Source organism: Balaenoptera physalus (assembly GCF_965194825.1).
Source record: "Balaenoptera physalus genome assembly, chromosome: 1".
Classification (NCBI taxonomy): domain Eukaryota; kingdom Metazoa; phylum Chordata; class Mammalia; order Artiodactyla; family Balaenopteridae; genus Balaenoptera; species Balaenoptera physalus.
Genome location: NC_138882.1, coordinates 101,130,575 through 101,151,787, shown reverse-complemented (window position 1 = coordinate 101,151,787; position 21,213 = coordinate 101,130,575). Strand labels below are relative to the sequence as shown.

The following is a 21,213-nucleotide window of genomic DNA, read 5'->3' as shown; positions in this document are numbered from 1 at the left end:
AAAGAGTAGCCCCTGCTGACCCCAACTAGAGAAAGCCCGCACACAGCAACGAAGACCCAATGCAGCCAAAAAATAAATAAATAAATAAAATTTATTTTAAAAAAAAAACTAGCCCAGATGTCCTAACAATAAGAGACTGGTATAATAGATTATGGTATCTTCATGTAGTTTCTCTCCATTAAGAGTGAGAAATATCTGGAATAATATGTCCAAATTTTACTCTTATATAAAAAAGGAAGCTGTGCAAGCATTTTTTTTCGGTAGAGTAACTTGTTTATGCTCTAAAAAATAATGGAGAAGTAACACCACATTGTTATCAGTGGCTTTGTGAGAATGGGATTATGGGAGAACTTTCATGATTGGGTTTATATTTCTATAATGTTTTAATTTTCTATAAGCATGTATTTTGTAAACTTAAATAAAGAAAAAAAACCCACTAGAAAAAAAAAGTGACTGAGGAGAGGAGAATTTGGCCCTAATTTTAATGGCAAACACATAATACAGAGTACGTATATTGTATACTAAGCAGTGTTCTAAGTGTTTTACGCTTAATTCTTGCATCTGTGTGATGGCCTAAATTGAGGGATTTGGCAAATTAATGTAGTTATATATTTTAAAGTAAAATGTTAAGATATATATATATATATATATATATATATTTTTTTTTTTTTTTTTTTTTTTACTTTTCACTTTTGCCAGTCTCCTTCACTTAGATAAGAATTAGATAAGGGAGTTTCTACTGTATTACCATAGAACAATGCCATATATATTAAGTGGAAAAAAGTAAGGTATAGAACAGTATATGTAGTGTGCTGTCATTTGAGTAAAGCAGAAATGTATATACACATCTTTTGGACAATTCCTAAAAATGGATAACAGTGGTTATCTCTGGGGCGGAGGTTTCAACTCTTGTTGAAATCTTTGTACAATATATTATTAATATGCTTAACTCAGTAATTAATTTAACCTTTCTTTGGTGATTCATGTTCTTGCAATGTGTCCAGGACATTTTTGGCAGTTTCTTCTTCAGCAAATAGATTAAATATTAGCTTGTCTTCTCACCATTTGTCTCCTTCAGATTTAAGTTAAATTCTAAATAAAATTTCTGGTTATTTTTAGGGGGGCAGGGGACATCCAAACAGTTGGAGTTAAGATCATCAGAATTTTACTCTATATTTGCTAGCCTGTATATATCTACCTCAAAATTATTTGACATATATTTAATTTTAAATCTTTAGTCATATGATATCCTTATAGTGTTCTTTATCTTTGGCAGGAATTAAAAGGTGGAAAAGCTTATGCAAAGGTAAGTTGGTGTTCTTTAACACCTTTGGAATTTGTAATATCATGCATTGCTATTTATAAGCTTAAAAATTAAATTGTTTGCTTTTCTAATTGCTATTTAAGCTTGGCTGTTTTTAAATAAAGCAACTCAGAGATTGAATAGTTGGATCCAACAATAAATTATAGGCATATTCTTTCTAAATGTTGATTATGGGATGTTATTCTTAAGTTTCAGTTTCCTTACTAGGAGGCAGTCTCTGGTTTGCATTAAACAATAGCAACTGTTAATTCAGTTTCCCTTGGGAAGTATTCTCAGTCCCACCCAACCCCCAGTGGAATAGGACTCCCCCTCTGTGCTCTCTTAGCACTCTGTATACATGATCACTACTGTCCTTTATACTTTTACTAGCTGTATGGAATTACTAGTGAATGTGCTCACTTTTTTGCTGGATAGAAGGAATTAGTAATTAATAATACTACCAGAAACCCAACTCTTTTATTTCTAAACCTCTTTAATCTCTAAACCACTTTTTTTTTTATTTTGGCCACGCTGTGTCACTTGCAGGATCTCAGTTCCCTGACCAGGGATTGAACCCGGGCCATGGTAGTGAAAGCCCGGAATCCTAACCACTAGGCCACCAAGGAACTCCCCACATACTCCTCTTGTATTTCTCTGTGATGGTAGCTCCATCAGTCTAGTCATCTAAGCATCTAAGCCAAGAACCAGGGCACTAGTTTCAACTGTCAAATCTACCTACCCCTCTAAAACTAGTTGGCTGCAATATCAGTTAGGATGCTCTTTGGTACAAGTAACAGAAAACCCTCCTCACCTAGAGATTTTTTTAATCTCACAAAACAGGTAGATATGAGACAGAGCTATAGATGTGAGATGGAGCTGCTCCAGGATTGGTTAATCCACTGACTAAAGAACATCATCAAGAATCCATGTTACTTTTCTCTTTTTTTTCTTACATTCTCTCTGTGATGGCTTTGTCCCTGGCTAGCTCCCTTCATGGTCAGGATGTGGCTAGCTGCTCAAGTTTTAGTCAACACATTCACATATGACAAAGCCCAGCTGCTTCCCCATTTATGACTTTTTCAAGTGAGAAAACTTTTCCTACATGTTCCCCAGAGGATTTCCCTGTACCTTTGATTGGACACAACTGGATCATATGCCCACTCCTAAACTAGGAGTTTAGGAGTGGGCATATGGGCAGTAGGAATGGATTGCCATGGTTAGCGTAGACTAATCACAATTTAACAGTCAGCTAGAGGTTGGGTTACTTTCCTTGTGTACATGGATGAGCTAAGAGTGGACACTTGAATAAAATCAGGACTTGCTAGCAAGGAATATCAGGGCATTGAATGGTGGGTAGGCAAAAAACGGTCTGCTATGACTGACAGATCTTGATTTCTCCCTTCTAAAAAGCTTTTGAAACCATCTCTTCTCTCCAGTCGCAAGACCACTGCCCTAGGTTATGCCTTCATTATTTCTTATTTCAAACCTGCATTGGCCTCCTATCTTTTCTCTGCCTCTGTCGTCTCCCACCAGTTCATCCTCTATATTATTGCCAGAGGGATTGTTCTGAAATTCAAAGATGATCATATCCTTCCCCCACTTTTAGTCCTTCAGCAGCTCTCTATTGCCTGTAAAGGAAAATGAAATGAAAAGTCTTTAACCTAGCATATTGGACCCATCTTGGTTTGCAAATCATCTGTCTGCACACTCACCCACTCACTCACTCATCCTTATGCTTCAGACATACTGCCCAGAGAACATTCCTGGAGTGTGCCGTGCTGTTTTAGCCTTGTTGCCTTGTGACTTGATGTTTTCCCTGCCATGCATGTGCTTCTGTCGACTCATGTATCATTAAAAACTCAACTTAGTCATCCCTCCCCACTGAGAAATTTTCTTTTCCTCTCTTTCTTGTAATTGTGCCTTCCTTTATCACAGCACTTATACTTTTTTATAGGAATTTATTTCCTTTTCTATCTTCCCTTATGAGTTCCTTGAGAATAGGATTAATATACATTCCTAATACCTAACATTATCTGTAATGAAGATGCTCAAAATTATTTGCCAATTGAAGGAAGCTCTACCACAGTTATACCTACAATTTATATATATATATATATGCCATTTTATTGAGACAGTTATCTCAGTGAAACCAAAGAGAAAATCATAAGGAAATATGGACTCTCTTGTACCTCATTACAATGTAAGCTCTTGCAAGACGGTTCTTATCTGTCCTGTTCATCACTGTTTTCCAGTATTTAAAGCAGGGCCTGGCACATAAAAGGTGCTCAGTAAATGTTGACCTTAGCATGCTTTCTTAATGGGGACTGACCAGATTCTTTTTTTAAAAAACTTGCTTTATGCTTAGTGACTGTAATACCAGCATTCCAACAGTGGATGGTAAGCCAAAGGGCTGTTTTTTATTCAAAAAATACGTGTTAACTGTCTACCATGTGCCAAGCATTGTTCCTGCCACTATTTTTTTTTTCAATTTGTTGCAGAGAAAAATGTTTATTTAAAAATTTCAAAATACTTTGTATACCAGCCCTAACTAAAAGTATTTTTTAACTATACTGACATGTACCTGAACCCTTAAGAATTCATCTTTTTCCTCATTATATATATTTTTTTCTTCCAACATTTTATTAACACTCCTGTTGTCTCTTTCCACCCCTCATCCCAGGAGAGGAGGGAGGTACCTGACTGGTGAGGTTGCAAGGAGTTGAGCTTGTCTGCCAGAGACAGGAGTTCTGATCCACTATCTGCCAAGTACAGGAGCACCTGTGTCCCAGCCTGGGCCTGGTCCTAGAAAGTCTGTCTCATTCAGGGAGAAAATATTTCTGCCACTATTTTAAGTATTAGAGATACAGCAGTAAACAAAACAGACAAAAATCCGTGACTTTGGGGAGCTTACATTCTAATGGGAGATTGAGGGAGGGGGACAGACAATAAAATAAATATGGAATGTGTATATACATGATGTGATGATAACTACTAAGAAAAATAAAGCAGATAAGGGGTAGACAGTGACAGCTACAGGGCAGGGGAGGGGGGAGCCAGGCATGTTCTAGAATGGTCAGGGGAGGCCCCTCTAGAGAGATGACATTTGAACATAGACCCTAATGCAGTGAGGAAGAAAGCTGTGAGAAGATCTAAGAGAGAATGTGTCAGGCAAAAGAACAGTAAGTGCTAAAGGCCTTGAGGTGATCTTGGCATTTTTCAAGGAAAAGGACCTTGTGGCTGGAAGAGCGGATGAGGAGGAGAGGGGGAAATGAAGTTGACGAGGTGGCCATGGACAGAGGAATCAGAGACAGTCAATATAGACAAGTCTTTCAAGGAGTCTTGCTCCAAAGGGGAGTAGAAGAATATTACAGTAGACTGGAGAGAGGTGTGGCATGAGGTTTTGTTTTCTTTAGTTCATTAAGATGGGAGAAAATCCAGCATGTTTGTGTTCTGGGAATGATCCATAGAGAGGGAAGAATCCCTGAAGCGATGAACTTGAATAGGCGAGAGGAGAGTGGTTGGCCTTGGATGGGAGCACAGCCAGCTCACTTACAGTAAGTGGGAAGGTAAATATGTGGGCACAGATTCAGGTAGGCGAGTGCATGTGGCTGGTGATAAGAGCTTGTGGAAGTTGAATGCTCTTTTGATTGCTTTTATTTCTGAGTGAAATAGGAAACAAGGCATCAGCAAAGAGTGTGGATGGAAAAGGTATTGGAGGTTCAAAGAGAAAGGATAATGTATGAAATAAGGCATGTGGATGATGTGTGATCACACAGCCCCAGGAGTCTCCCCATGTTCATTTGGATGTGGCTTTGCCCTGGACATATCCAGGCTTTTTGCTGATCTCTTGGACCCCTAAAAGAGGCAGTAAGACCAGAGTAGTCATGTGAAGATTAGGTAGATATTACCTGTGGCTTGATATGTTCCTGACTTACTGCTTTTGGAGCTTGTGGTCCTTCAACAGGTCTCTTAAGTTCTTATTCTTCATTCTTCCTATACCAATTAAAAACCACTAAAATAATGCTCCATCCTACAATAAAAATCTTCATCTTAAATGCCATTCATATGTTCTTCACTGCATGTCTTAAAGCATTGAAGCAGGCAACTTAAAATCACAGCACTCAACTTAAAATCACAGCAGGTTTTGACGTGTATAATACTTTTTATTATATATTCAGGGAGATGTACTTAATCAATTGCAAGCTCAAAACATTTTTTTGTTAATAAAAGACTATATACACCTAGTCATATAGAATAGACTGTTCAAAAAATAATGATATAAGGGAGTGATTTTTTGTACCACTTGGAAATGAGAAGTAGGGTTGAGCAACATCAGAGGAAAGACCATAGGGTCATCTTTGGTAGCTGCAGAAAATGGGGACCAAACCCGAGTAGTAATAAGAGGGAGGAATGCATTTGAGCTGAGCTTCTGGGTAACAGCAGAGAAGGTTGGTGTGGGGAAGGAAGGAAGAAGGCTTCATAAAGAGAGATTCAGCTCACGGGGGACCAGCAAGGCAAATGTTGTGGATATAGAGCTTACCTTTACCACCTTTACCAGCAAGGCAAATGAAGGTGGTAAAGGAGGAGGAGCTTGTACCAAAGAGAGTATGTGATACACTTAAATCATTTCGCTCTTGGGTGGGCAGTGAGAACTTAATAACCTGCAACTATCTGCAGTCACCAGTGGTTAACTGGGAATAGAACCAGACCAGAACAGGGAGAGGAGAGTCTGAATGGTTTTCTCTATGTGTGTGCAAATGACCATGACTGGTCTGCTAGTATTTCCCATAGAGCGGTGTGAGCACCACTGCTACTTGCAGTGATTCCAGTTGTTTAATATGCATTATTTTTACGTTAAGTTATATATTTTAATGTGTGCAGAAAAATACATTTAGCAATCAAACATGTGATTTCAGAGATCATATTGCTTAAGACAAGAGTAGAATAGGTAATACATTTTTACAAAAAGGGAGCCAATTTTTTAAGACACATTGGGGTGGCCAAAAAGTTCGTTCGGTTTTAAGTAAAATAAGACACATTTTTCATTTTCACCAAGAACTTGATTGAACAACGTATTCATTAATCGAAGAAACTTTTTGGCCAACCCAATATTAAGCAAAGGATAGAACAGGTGTTGTTAAGTTGGCAAAAACTGCAAATAACTGAAGCTTGAGACCACTTGGCTAGAGCATGGGTTGAATGTTTATTTTAAAGATAATATGATAGAAGCCTAGTAGATATTCTATTAATATAATTATCTTTCTTTTCATAGCTGGGCTTTGCAGATCTAAACCTGGCAGAGTTTGCTGGATCAGGAAATACCACTCGTCGCTGTTTACTGGAAGGCTATGATACCAAAAATACAAGACAGGATAATTCCATTCTTAAAGTAAGCACGTTTCTAGATTTACATGTCAACAAATGCAATTCTCTGCCTTTAAATAATCGTAGGTATATACTGTCAAGGGCAAGATGGGAATCAGTATTGAGATCATAAGCTGAACATACCACTGAAATACTCACCATGTAGAAGAAAAAACTGTCCAAATCACAGAAGCACTGAAAAGTAACAAATGTTCACCTTCATGATCACATGGTGCTGTAAACATTCAGGGAAGAATGCACACAACCACTACAGCCTAAGGGCTCAATGAGCGGAAGGAGCATCTTAAATGAGTACCTCACAATGCTTATAGCTCCCAAGACGTGATTTCCAAAGCAGCTGTGGTGGGCACATAGAAGTCACTGGGTTCTCTCGCAACAAGTGAAATGACAGGTGAAACTCACTTTGGGCATCTGCCCTACTGTTTCCAAGTACCTTCAGGAGCCATGAATTCTGGTGACCCCAGAGGGAATACACACTTCAGAGAGCTGGAGTATTAAATGAAACCAATAGAGAAAATGTTTGTAAGGTACCTTGCATCTCTTAAAAATCACTGGATAAACCTTTTGCTGTGTTTTAGTTAGGTTTACCCCATTATGGTAAGTTATCTAACGATAAGAAAGGAAAATAATCCTGAATAAAAACTGAATGGTCAGAAGTTAGTGGACAAAAGAATTACCCTATATCTAACAGTTTTCAAACTCACTTAGCTTATGCCTGGCACTTAATAGAGTCTTAATTCATGACTACTGTTAAGGTTTTTGTTACTATTACCATTATCATTATTATTCCCAGAACACAATAAGATCCTATGGCTGATTCTTAAAAGACAATCAGCACCTAGAGAAGAGCAGCATTTCAGAAAGCATTAGCAAAGCTTTAAATTCTGGTCCAACAAAAAAAATACCATTTCTGAGTAATAGTACTCTAGGTATTCATTCATTCATTCAACCAGAATTTTTTGAGTAGCCATAGGTTTAGGGAGCTTAAGGAGCATAATCCCAGCCACGTGGCAGGAGCGTGGATTATGGCATCAGGGCTCTGTGTTTGTTCTTAGATCTCTGGAGCCCTGTGTATGCACTTCACCTCTGCCCCACTGTTTCCTCCTCTGTAAAAGGGGAATTTCAGTACTTGCCCCAGGGACCTGTTCTTGAGGCCTAAATGAGTTACTGTATGTGATTTTGCCAACACTAGTTGTATGGAATAGAAATCCCTCAGGTTAGCTCATGTAAAAGAGAACTTTAGTTCAAACACAAGGACGTTTCATAGAGCCCTAGGATGGGAAGTTACAACCAGACCTGAACTCCCAGGAACTAAAGGAGCTTTCTAGGCCTCTCAGGGACTGTTCTTGGCTCTCTGCATTATCATTCTGTCTGTAGACCAACTTCCTGTGCTTACTCACGGCTTCCCTGCCCTCCCTAGAACTTCAGCTGCTAAGTGGCATTGGCTTGCGATGACGTCAGCAGAATCTGGGAGGCGGGGGAGGCTGTTTCCAGAGACCTTCTCTAAAAGGTCTTGGCCTGGTAGGTTTCCCAGAATGTGTTTGCAGTAGTATCCTCACAGAGCCTAGTATACTCTGGGGCAGGGTGGATGTTCTACAGATGCTAACTCCTTCTTTCTAGAAGGTGGCAAGAACATTAGTTAAAGTCACATAGTAAGTACCTTGAGAGAGAAGCTGATCCATTTGGTAGGTAGAGAAGGACATTGAGTACTTCTAAATTTTTATAGCTTTATTGAGCTATGATTCACTTACCATACATTTCACTCAGTTAAAGTACACAATGGAATGGTTTTTAGTATATTCATAGGTGTGTCCGACTATTGCCGTAATCAATTTTAGAACATCTCCATCACCCCAAAAAAGAAACCTCGTATGAGCCCAATAGCAGTCACTTCCCACTTTCCCCCAACTCTCCTCCCTTCCCCCCAGCCTAAACAACCACTAATCTACTCTCTGTCTATGGATTTACCTATTCCGAACATTTCATATAAATGGGATTATAGAATATGTAATGATTTGTGTCTGGCTTCTCTAAACTTAGCATAATGTTTTCAAGGTTCATCCATGGTGTAGCATGTGTCAGTACTACACTCCTTTTTGTGGCTAAATAATATTCCATTGTATGGCTATACCACATTTTATTTATTCCTCAGTTAATGGTCATTTGGCTTGTTGTTTTCACTTTTTAGCTATTATGAACAATGCTGCTATGGACATTCATATACAAGTTTCATTGTGGGCATATATTTTCTTTTCGCTTGGGCATGTATCCAAGAGTAAGTACTCTTGGAGCAGAATTCTTGGGTCACATAGTAACTCTGCTTTTAACCTTTTGCAGAGCTACCTGACTGGTTTTCAAGTGGCTGAAACATTTTACATTCCCATCAGCAGAGTGTATGAGAGTTCACATTTCTCCAAATATTGAGTCCTTTTATTCTTTAGCTTCTTAGAATGGGGAACTGCATAGATAACCCTGTGCATTTCATATTTCAGGTGCTGCTAATAGGTATGTGGAGACTTGAATTAAGCATTTAGTCTTCAGGATAAACACATATAGAGATCCTCCAGAGGAAAATGCCTCTTACTGTGGGTGAAAGGTCTTGAATAGCTCGGGGTGTCAGGAAGATCAGATATTTCTAAGCCTGATCTTTACAAAATATTATAATTGCTTCATGAATGAATAAAATCATGAATGATTAAAAAAATAAATTCATTCATTCATTCTGGTCCAAAGCTAGAGCAAAGGCCAGAAACATTCTACTCTTACAGGCCACCAGCAGGCACCCCTGAAAGCATCATTATGGCAAACATGTTGGAGGAAAACATTCCAGACACTTAAACACCACAGGAGTCTGGGAGGAAAGACAGATAAAATAGACCAGAACAGCACACACCCAGAAGATTGTTACTGGTGAAGCCCTTGCTTTTTGTTTCCATCTTTTCCACTCTTATTTTTGCAGTGACAAAGTTGTTAATGTTAAAAATGATTTTTAACCTATGTCTGTATAAAGCAGCAATTCAATATTGGATATAACCCAATTCGGTAATCATTTTATTTATAAATAGGAAATACTGGACTAGGTGATGTGGAAGGTGCATAGATTAGCAGAACGTGGCTTCTCCTCTCAAGATTTTTATAATTACAATATTTCTTTTTCTTATGTTTAGGTTTTAATCAGTATGCAACTGATGTCTGGTGACCCATGTTTTAAAACGTAAGTTGATGCTCAGTAAATAAGTTATTTGTCTGAAAGTTTCATAGTGATTTATTTGTTTAAATTTTCACATTCATATTATGTAGTGTTTGTAGGCTAATACCAGTGAAGGAATAGTTCCTCTTTTAGGTGACTGACCTGACCCTCACAGAAGTTACTATTACTTATTACCAAACAAACTCTCCATGCTCTAAATTATTTAAGCCATGGGTCTTTTGTCATCTTCAGGTTTTGAGTGAAATTATACAAATTTAACTTTTTAATTTGATCTCTGTGGATTTGTCATTTCTTCAATAAATACCTATTAAGTGCCATGTGCTAGGCCCTAATCTATAGACAGTAGCAGGGGTCCACAACCCCCGGGCCGCGGACCGGTACCGGTCAGCAGCCTGTTAGGAACTGGGCCGCACAGCAGGAGATGAGTGACGGACAAGCCAGCAAAACTTCATCTGCCGCTCCCCATCGCTCCCCATCACTCACATTACCGCCTGAACCCCCCCACCCTCCCACCCCCGTCCATGGAAAAATTGTCTTCCAGGAAACAGGTCCCTGGTGCCAAAAAGGTAGGCGAACACTGCACTAGAGAAACAGCAGTGAAAAAAATAGATCAAGTCCCTGACATCTTGGAGTTTGTACTGTAAGAGGAAAACAAACAACAAGCTAACAAGTAAATATATACTATAAAGATAGTTATGAATGCTTTGGAGAAAAATAAAGCAGGGTAGGAGAGGCATGGTGCGAGAAGTGTTGCTATTTTATATAGTCAAGGAAGTCCTTCCTGGTAAAGGTGATATTTGAGCAGAGAACTGAGGGAGGTAGGAAGCAAGCCATGCAGTTATTTGGGGAAAGAGCATTTGAGACAGCGGTAACAAGGATAAAGGCCTTGAGAGAGGTGGGTGTTTGGCATGTTCAAGTAACTGCCAGGAGACCAGTGTGTCTAGAGCAGAGTGGGTGAGGAGGAGGGTGATAAGAGATGAGACCAGATGATAAAGGATCTTGTAGGCCATTATAGTAATAGTCTCATAGGCCACTTATAATCTGAGTGAGATAAAAAGCTACTGGAGTGTTGGGAATTCCCTGACAGTCCAGTGGTTAGGACTCCATGCTTCCACTGCTGGAGCCCGGCTTCGATCCCAGGTCAGGGAACTAAGATCCTGCGTGCCACACGGCGCAGCCAAAAACAAAAAACAAAAAAACATGCTACTGGAGGGTTTAAAACAGAGGAGTAAAATGTAAAATTATCAAACTTCTGGCTGCTAGGTAGAGAATAGACAATTTGTGGGAGCAGTGAAGGGGCCAAGGGCAGAAATAGGTAGATGAGTTAGGAGGCTGTTTTGTAATCCAAGGTTTTGGGCCTGAGTAAAGAATGGTGTAAATTTATTGAAATGAGAGAGCCTACAAGAGGAACAGGTTGGGAGCTTGGGTATCAGACATGTTAAGTTTGAGATGCCTATTTAACATCCAGCCAGGCATTTTGAGTAGGCAGCTGGATATATCACTATAGGGTTCAGTGGGGAGGCCCAGACTGGAGATATAAATTTGGAAATCATGACATCATCAGCACATAGGTACTGGTTAAAGCCGTGAGCTTTCATTAAATGACCTACAGGGAATGAATATAAATAAAGAAAAGGACCACAGACTGAGGTGTGGGACACTCCTGCGTGTTAGAGGTTGGTGAGATAGGGAAGAACCAGCAAAGGAGCAACCAGTGAGATAGGAGGAAGGAACCAAAGGAGACTACTGTCCTGAAACCAGGTAAAGAGTGTGTTTCAAAAAGGACAGAGTAATCAGCTGTGTCACACACTACGGAATTAGGTCACGGAAGACGTGGGCTGAGAATTGATCTGTGGATTTTGCAGTATAGAGACCATTGGTGACTCTGACAAGCACTGGTGGATGCTTTTAGACTACGGCCACATTGGAGTGGGTTAAAGAAAGTTTTGGAGGAGAAAAATTGGAGACAGTGAGTATAAACAATTCTTATGAGGAATTTTGCTACAAAAAAGGAACAGAAAAACGGGGTCCTAAATAAAAAGAGGATGTGGGGTTAAGGGCAGCTTTTTATCTTTTTTTTTTTTTTTAAGATGGGAGATAGCACAGCATACTTGTATCCTGACATGAATGGTACAGGAGACAAGGAGAAATGTGGTGCAGAAGACAAAAGGGCCAATTGCTAGAACAGTGTCCTTGGATTGTCAAGAGGGATGAAGGCAGAGAGTGTGGATACAGATGCATATATATGAGAAGTGGAAACATAGAAGTTATTTTCAAATTGCTCCTTTTCTTAGTGATACAGGAAACGAAGTAATCATTGAAGAGCGAGGATGGGAAAGATGGAGGTGGGGGTTTGAGCAAAGAAGAAAAAGTGTGTAAAAGTCTTCTCAGAGAGCAAGAGAGTGAGCTGAATGGGAAAAGGCAGTAGGATGCCTGTCAGCAATCTTGAAGACACTTAATAGTTAAAAATGAAAGTTAGGGACTTCCCTGTTGGCACAGTGGTTAAAAATCCGCCTGCCAGTGCAGGGGACACGGGTTAGATCCCTGGTCCGGGAAGATCCCACATGCCGCAGAGCAACTAAGCCCGTGCGCCACAACTACTGAGCCTGTGCTCTAGAGCCCGTGTGCCACAACTACTGAAGCCCAGGAGCCTAGAGCCTGTGCTCCGCAACAAGAAAAGCCACAGCAATGAGAAGCCCGCGCACCGCAAAGAAGAGTAGCCCCCGCTCACCACAACTAGAGAAAGCCCACGCACAGCAACAAAGACCCAACGCAGCCAAAAATAAATAAATAAATAAATTTATACCAAAAAAATAGTTAATCAGATATCATTTAAATATCTGAGAAAAAAATACATCTAGAAAAGAAAACAATTAATTCCCTATGCATCAACTTCCATGTAGCAACATCCATGTAGTTCTCTATTTACGTACTACTTTATAAAGATGAAAATATATATATTTAACACAAATCAATTCTTGATTAAAATTATGCATTTTTGTAAAACTTAGCCTTCCTGTGCTGCTTTCTCTCAAACCATAATTTCCTGGCTTCTTTCTTTATTTCCTGCTCTTTTGAGAGTAAACAATTTTTGGTTTCTTAGGTAACAATATATTTTCCTAGTGGAATCAGTTTAGGGTGAAATGAGAAAATGAGCATTAAAATTTAGTAGAAGAAAATGTATTCATCATTCCTTCTTAGGAGCTTTTTATGAATGTTCCCTTTCTGGCCCTTTCTCTGCCATTTTATCTCTCTATCTGTGAAACTCAAATACTGAAGAGCTCAAAAAGTAGATTATCTTATGTCCTGTACTATCTCCACAAATGTAATTCTGATAATCTAGAGATTATAGTTATAGAGAAAGACTTTTTTTTTTTGTAAACTTTGCTATTTTTATTACTTTTAACAAACAGGATATCACATGTTAGCCTTCTCCTTTCCTAGACATGCATATATATCAGCACATCTTCATATAACATTACCCATCCCTTCCTTTCCTTTTGGACTGTGCCGTTTTTGGGGGGTTTGTTTAAACATCTTTATTGGAGTATAATTGCTTTACAATGGTGTGTTAGTTTCTGCTTTATAACAAACTGAATCAGCTATACATATACATATATCCCCTTATCTCCTCCCTCTTGCGTCTCCCTCTCACCTTCCCTATCCCACCCCTCTAGGCAGTCACAAAGCACCAAGCTGATCTCCCTGTGCTATGTGGGTGCTTCCGACTACCTATCTATTTAACATTTGGTAGTATATATATGTCCATGCCACTCTCTCACTTCATCCCAGCTTACCCTTCCCCCTCCCCGTGCCCTCAAGTCCATTCTCTACGTCTGCGTCTTTATTCCTGTCCTGCCCTTAGGTTCTTCAGAACCATTTTCTTTTTTTAGATTCCACATATATGTGTTAGCATACGGTATTTGTTTTTCTCTTTCTGACTTACTTCACTCTGTATGACAGACTCTAGGTCCATCCACCTCACTACAAATAACTCAATTTTGTTTCTTTTTATGGCTGAGTAATATTCCATTCTATATATGTGCTACATCTTCTTTATCCATTCATCTGTAGATGGACACAGGTTGCTTCCAAATCCTGACTATTGTAAATAGAGCTGCAATGAACATTGTGGTACCTGACTCTTTTTGAATTATGGTTTTCTCAGGGTACATGCCCAGTAGTGGGATTGCTGGGTCGTATGGCAGTTCTATTTTTAGTTTTTTAAGGAACCTCCATACTGTTCTCCATAGTGACTGTATCAATTTACATTCCCACCAACAGTGCAGGAGGGTTCCCTTTTCTCCACACCCTCTCCAGCATTTATTGTTTGTAGATTTTTTGATGATGGCCATTCTGACTGGTGTGAGGTGATACCTCATTGTAATTTTGATTTGCATTTCTCTAACAATTAGTGATGTTGAGCATCCTTTCATGTGTTTGTTGGTAATCTGTATATATTCCTTGGAGAAATGTCTGTTTAGGTCTTCTGCCCAGTTTTGGATTGGGTTGTTTGTTTTTTTGATATTGAGCTGCATGAGCTGCTTGTATATTTTGAAGATAAATCCTTTGTCATTTGCTTCATTTGCAAATATTTTCTCCCATTCTGAGGGTTGTCTTTTCATCTTGTTTATGGTTTCCTTTGCTGTGCAAAAGCATTTAAGTTTCATTAGGTCCCATTTGTTTATTTTTGTTTTTATTTCCATTTCTCTAGGAGGTAGGTCAAAAAGTATCTTGCTGTGATGTATGTCATAGAGTGTTCTGCCTATGTTTTCCTCTAAGAGTTTGATAGTGTCTGGCCTTACATTTAGGTCTTTAATCCATTTTGAGTTTATTTTTGTGTATGGTGTTAGGGAGTGTTCTAATTTCATTCTTTACATGTAGCTGTCCAGTTTTCCCAGCACCACTTATTGGAGAGGCAGTCTTTTCTCCATTGTATATTCTTGCCTCCTTTATCAAATATAAGGTGGCCATATGTGCATGGGTTTATTTCTGGGCTTTCTATGCTGTTCCACTGATCTGAATTTCTGTTTTTGTGCCAGTACCATACTGTCTTGATGACTGTAGCTTTGTGGTATAGTCTGAAGTGTGGGAGCCTGATTCCTCCAGTTCCATTTTTCTTTCTCAAGATTGCCTTGGCTATTCGGGGGCTTTTGTGTTTCCATACAAATTGTGAAATTTTTTGTTCTAGTTCACGAAAAATGCCATTGGTAGTTTGATAGGGATTGCATTGAATCTGTAGATTGCTTTGGGTAGTAGAGTCATTTTCACAATGTTGATTCTTCCAATCCAGGAACATGGTATATCTCTCCATCTGTTTGAATCATCTTTAATTTCTTTCATCAGTGTCTTATAGTTTTCTGCATAGAGGTCTTTTGTCTCCTTAGGTAGGTTTATTCCTAGGTATTTTATTCTTTTTGTTGCAGTGGTAAATGGGAGTGTTTCCTTAATTTCTCTTTCAGATTTTTCATCATTAGTGTATAGGAATACAAGGGATTTCTGTGCATTAATTTTGTATCCTGCTACTTTACCAAATTCATTGATTAGCTCTAGTAGTTTTCTGGTAGCATCTTTAGGATTCTCTATGTATAGTATCATGTCATCTGCAAACAGTGACAGTTTTACTACTTCTTTTCCGATTTGGATTCCTTTTATTTCTTTTTCTTCTCTGATTCCTGTGGCTAAAACTTCCAAAACTATGTTAAATAATAGTGGTGAGAGTCGGCAACCTTGTCTTGTTCCTGATCTTAGAGGAAATGGTTTCAGTTTTTCACCATTGAGAACGACGTTGGCTGTGGGTTTGTCATATATGGCCTTTATTATGTTGAGGTAGGTTCCCTCTTTGCCTACTTTCTGGTGGTTTTTCATCATAAATGGATGTTGAATGTTGTCAAAAGCTTTTTCTGCATCTATTGAGATGATCATATGGTTTTCTCCTTCAATTTATTAATATGGTTTATCACATTGATTGATCTGCGTATATTGAACAATCCTTGCATTCCTGGGATAAACACCACTTGTGCATGGTGTATGATCCTTTTAATGTGCTGTTGGATTCTGTTTTCTAGTATTTTGTTGAGGATTTTTGCATCTATGTTCATCAGTGATATTGGCCTGGAGTTTTCTTTTTTTGTGACATCTTTGTCTGGTTTTGCTATCAGGGTGATGGTGACCTTGTAGAATGAGTTTGAGAGGGTTCCTCCCTCTGCTGTATTTTGGAAGAATTTGAGAAGGATAAGCATTAGCTCTTCCCTAAATGTTTGATAGAAATCGCCTGTGAAGCCGTCTGGTCCTGGGCTTTTGTTTCTTTGAAGATTTTTAATCACAGTTTCAATATCAGTGCTTGTGATTGGTCTGTTTATATTTTCTATTTCTTCCTGGTTCAGTCTCAGAAGGTTGTACTTTTCTAAGAGTTTGTCCATTTCTTCCAGGTTGTTCATTTTATTGGCATAGAGTTGCTTGTAGTAATCTCTCATGATCCTTTGTATTTCTGCAGTGTCAGTTGTTACTTCTCCTTTTTCATTTCTAGTTCTATTGATTTGAGTCTTCTCCCTGTTTTTCTTGATGAGTCTGGCTAATGGTTTATCAATTTTGTTTACCTTCTCAGAGAACCACCTTTTAGTTTTACTGATCTTTGCTATTGTTTCCTTCATTTCTTTTTCATTTATTTCTAATCCGATCTTTATGATTTCTTTCCTTCTGCTAACTTTGGGGTTTTCTTGTTCTTCTTTCTCTGATTGCTTTAGATGTAAGGTTAGGTTGTTTATTTGAGGTGTTTCTTGTTTCTTGAGGTAGGATTGTATTGCTATAAACTTCCCTCTTAGAACTTCTTTTGCTGCATCCCATAGGTTTTGGGTCATCTTGTTTTCATTGTCATTTGTTTGTAGGTATTTTTTTATTTCCTCTTTGATTTCTTCAGTGATCTCTTGGTTATTTAGTAGTGTATTGTTTAGCCTCCATGTGTTTGTATTTTTTACAGATTTTTTACTGTAATTGATATCTAGTCTCATAGCGTTGTGGTCGGGAAAGATACTTGATACCATTTCAATTTTCTTAAATTTACCAAGGCTTGATTTTTGACCCACGATATGATCTGTCCTGGAGAATGTTCCATGAGCACTTGAGAAGAAAGTGTATTCTGTTGTTTTTGGATGGAGTGTCCTATAAATATCAGTGGAGTCCATCTTGTTTAATGTGTCATTTAAAGCTTGTGTTTCCTTATTTATTTTCCTTTTGGATGATCTGTCCATTGGAGAAAGTGGGGTGTTAAAGTCCCCTACTATTATTGTGTTACTGTCAATTTCCCCTTTTATGGCTGTTAGCATTTGCCTTATGTATTGAGGTGCTCCCATGTTGGGTACTTAAATATTAACAATTGTAATATCTTCTTCTTGTATTGATCCCTTGATCATTATTAAGTGTCCTTCTTTGTCTCTTGTCTTTATTTCAAAGTCTATATTGTCTGATATGAGAATTGCTACTCCAGCTTTGTTTTGATTTCCATTTGCATGGAATATCTTTTTCCATCCCCTCACTTTCAGTCTGTATGTGTCCCCAGGTCTGAAGTGGGTCTCTTTTAGACGGCATATATATGGGTCTTGTTTTTGTATCCATTCAGCCAGTCTATGTCTTTTGGTTGGAGCATTTAATCCATTTACGTTTAAGGTAGTTATCAATATGTATGTTCCTATATCCATTTTCTTAATTGTTTTGGGTTTGTTATTGTGGGTCTTTTCCTCCTCTTGTGTTTCCTGCCTAGAGAAGTTCCTTTAGCATTTGTTGTAAAGCTGGTTTGGTGGTGCTGAATTCTCTTAGCTTTTGCTTGTCTGTAGAGGTTTTAATTTCTCCGTCGAATCTGAATGAGATCCTTGCTGTGTAGAGTAATCATAGTTGTAGGTTTTTCCCTTTCATCACTTTAAATATGTCCTGCCATTCCCTTCTGGCTTGCAGAGTTTCTGCTGAAAGATCAGGTGTTAACCTTATGGGCATTCCCTTGTATGTTATTTGTTGCTTTTCCCTTGCTGCTTTTAATATTTTTTCTTTGTATTTAATTGTTGATAGTTTGATTAATATGTGTCTTGCGTGATTCTCCTTGGATTTATCCTGTATGGGACTCTCTGCGCTTCCTGGACTTGATTGACTATTTCCTTTCCCATATTAGGGAAGTTTTCAACTATAATCTCTTCAAATATTTTCTCAGTCCCTTTCTTTTTCTCTTCTTCTTCTGAGACCCCTTTAATTCAAATGTTGGTGTGTTTAATGTTGTCCCAGAGGTCTCTGAGACTGTCCTCAATTCTTTTCATTCTCTTTTCTTTATTCTGCTCTGTGGTAGTTATTTCCACTATTTTATCTTCCAGGTCACTTATCCGTTCATCTGCCTCAGTTATTCTACTATTGATTCCTTCTAGAGAATTTTTAATTTCATTTATTTTGTTGTTCATCATTGTTTGTTTGCTGTTTAGTTCTTCCAGGTCCTTGGTAAACGTTTCTTCTATTTTCTCCATTCTGTTTCCAAGATTTTGTATTATCTTTACTATCATTACTCTGAATTCTTTTTCAGGTAAACTGCCTATTTCCTCTTCATTTGTTTGGTCTGATGGGTTTTTACCTTGCTCCTTCACCTGCTGTGTGTTTCTCTATCTCTCATTTTGCTTAACTTACTGTGTTTGGGGTCTCCTTTTCGCAGGCTGCAGGTTCGTAGTTCCCATTGTTTTTGGTGTCTGCCCCCAGTGGCTAAGGTTGGTTCAGTGGGTTGTGTAGGTTTCCTGGGGGAGGGGACTAGTGCCTGTTTTCTGGTGGATAAGGCTGGATCTTGTCTTTCTGGTGGGCAGGACCGTGTCTGGTGGTGTGTTTTTGGGGTGTCTGTTACCTTATTATGCTTTTAGGCAGCCTCTCTGCTGATGGGTGGGGTTGTGTTCCTGTCTTGCTGGTTGTTTGGCATAGGGTGTCCAGCACTGTAGCTTGCTGGCCGTTGAGTGGAGCTGGGTCTTAGCGTTGAGATGGAGATCTCTGGGAGAGCTTTCGCCATTTGATATTACGTGGAGCTGAGAGGTCTCTGGTGGACCAATGTCCTGAACTCGGCGCTCCCACCTCAGAGGCACAGGGCAGACACCCAGCTGGAGCACCAAGACCCTCTCAGCCACGTGGCTCAGAAGACAAGGTAGAAAAAAAGAAAGAAAGAAAAAAAGAAAATAAAGTTATTAAGATAAAAATTTATTTAAAAATAATTAAAAAGTAATAAAAAGAAAGAATAAAATGAAAGAAAGAAGAGAGCAACCAAACCAAAAAACAAATCCACCAATGATAACAAGCGCTAAAAACTATACTTAAAAAAAAAAAGTCACTGCAAAGTAAAGGAGCTTTTACGGTGGAGGATTACTGAACTGAATGTCAATATTATGACATAGTATGAGTGTGTTTCGTGTTTGGTAATTGCAATCATTGCTGCTTTTGTTGTGGTCATCCATTTACAATGCTTGGTGTCAGTCTATTTATCTCTTGTAAAAATAAAATACAGTGTGTGTGTGTGAAAAAAAAAAAAAAAGAAAATAATTTCCCCTGACATCTGAAAAACTGAAGAGACAAGATAAACTATAGAGAGCCAAAATGGAATCTAGAAGAAAGGAGGACTTACAACCAAACCTATACTACAGAGAAAACAGTCACATTTACTATTAAACCTGTAATTCCGAATTTTCTCAAAAGTAGTACTCTTAGCATGTGACTAGTGTTAAGGCCGGTTGCATGGTACTACAAAAAGAAAAAAATAAAAATACACAATATGGTGACCAAAAAAAAAAAAAAAAAAAAACGGACAGACAGAACCCTAGGACAAATGGTAAAAGCAAAGCTATACAGACAAAATCACACAAAGAAGCATACACATACACACTCCGAAAAAGAGAAAAAGGAAAAAATATATATATATCGTTGCTCCCAAAGTCCACTGCCTCAATTTTGGGATGATTCATTGTCTATTCAGGTATTCCACAGATGCAGGGTACATCAAGTTGATTGTGGAGATTTAATCCTCTGCTCCTGAGGCTGCTGGGAGAGATTTCCCTTTCTCTTCTTTATTCGTACAGCTCCTGGGGTTCAGCTTTGGATTTGGCCCCGCCTCTGCGTGTAGGTCGCCTGAGGGCGTCTATTCTTCGCTCAGACAGGACGGGGTTAAAGTAGCAGCTGATTAGGGGGCTCTGGTTCCCTCAGGCTGGAGGGGAGGGAGGGGTACGGAATGCGGGGTAAGCCTGCGCTGCAGAGGCCAGTATGATGTTGCACCAGCCTGAGGTGCACCATGTGTTCTCCTGGGAAAGTTGTCCCTGGATCACGGGACCCTGGCAGTGGCGGGCTGCACAGGCTCCCGGGAGGGAGGTGTGGATAGTGACCTGTGCTTGCACACAGGCCTCTTGGTGGCTGCAGCAGCAGCCTTAGCGTCTCATGCCCGTCTCTGGTGTCCACGCTGATAGCCGTGGCTCGCGCCCATCTGTAGAGCTCATTTAGGCAGTGCTCTGAATCCCCTCCTCACGCACGCCGAAACAATGGTCTCTTGCCTCTTCTGCAGGTCCAGACTTTTTCCTGGACTCCCTCCCGGCTAGCTGTGGCGCACTAGCCCCCTTCAGGCTGTGTTCACGCAGCCAACCCCAGTCCTCTCCCTGGGATCTGACCTCCGAAGCCCGAGCCTCAGCTCCCAGCCCCCGGCCACCCCGGTGGGTGAGCAGACAAGCCTCTCAGGCTGGTGAGTGCTGGTCGGCACCGATCCTCTGCGCAGGAATCTCTCCGCTTTGCCCTCCGCACCCCTGTGGCTGCGCTCTCCTCCGTGGCTCCGAAGCTTCCCCCCTCTGCCACCCGCAGTCTCCGCCCGCGAAGGGGCTTCCTAGTGTGTGGAAACCTTTCCTCCTTCACAGCTCCCTCGCACTGGTGCAGGTCCTGTCCCCTATTCTTTTGTCTCTGTTTTTTCTTTTTCCTTTTTGCCCTACCCAGGTACATGGGGAGTTTCTTGCCTTTTGGGAAGTCTGAGGTCTTCTGCCAGCGTTCAGTAGGTGTTCTATAGGAGTTGTTCCACATGTAGATGTATTTCTGATGTATTTGTGGGAGGAAGGTAATCTCCACGTCTTACTCCTCCGCCATCTTGAAGGTCTCTCCTGTGCCGTTTTATAATCTATCCCATATGCAACTCATCTCAGCGCTGCATGCTGATTATCTGCTCTCCATGTCACCTCTCCTCAGGGGGCTCAAAGGAATCAGCAAATCCCCCGCATCAGAGCTAAGAATCCCCAGCACAACCCATTCACACACAGCGGGGTGGCTAGAGAAA

General features: G+C 39.7%; 1 protein-coding gene across 7 annotated transcripts in view; it reads left to right on the top strand.

The window, feature by feature from the left end:
- Window positions 1-21,213, top strand: part of EEIG2 (EEIG family member 2) — a 113,485-nt gene that overhangs the window by 54,371 nt on the left and 37,901 nt on the right. For all 7 annotated transcript variants that reach the window (XR_014261296.1, XM_082452660.1, XM_082452655.1 and 4 more), the window contains exons 3-5: window positions 1,277-1,306; window positions 6,576-6,692; window positions 9,856-9,902. Coding sequence is in view for 6 of the 7 variants with exons in the window: in XM_082452660.1 (XP_082308786.1) it covers window positions 1,277-1,306; window positions 6,576-6,692; window positions 9,856-9,902 (194 nt within the window). In the remaining variant the exon portion in view is untranslated. The remainder of the gene's footprint in view (window positions 1-1,276; window positions 1,307-6,575; window positions 6,693-9,855; window positions 9,903-21,213) is intronic.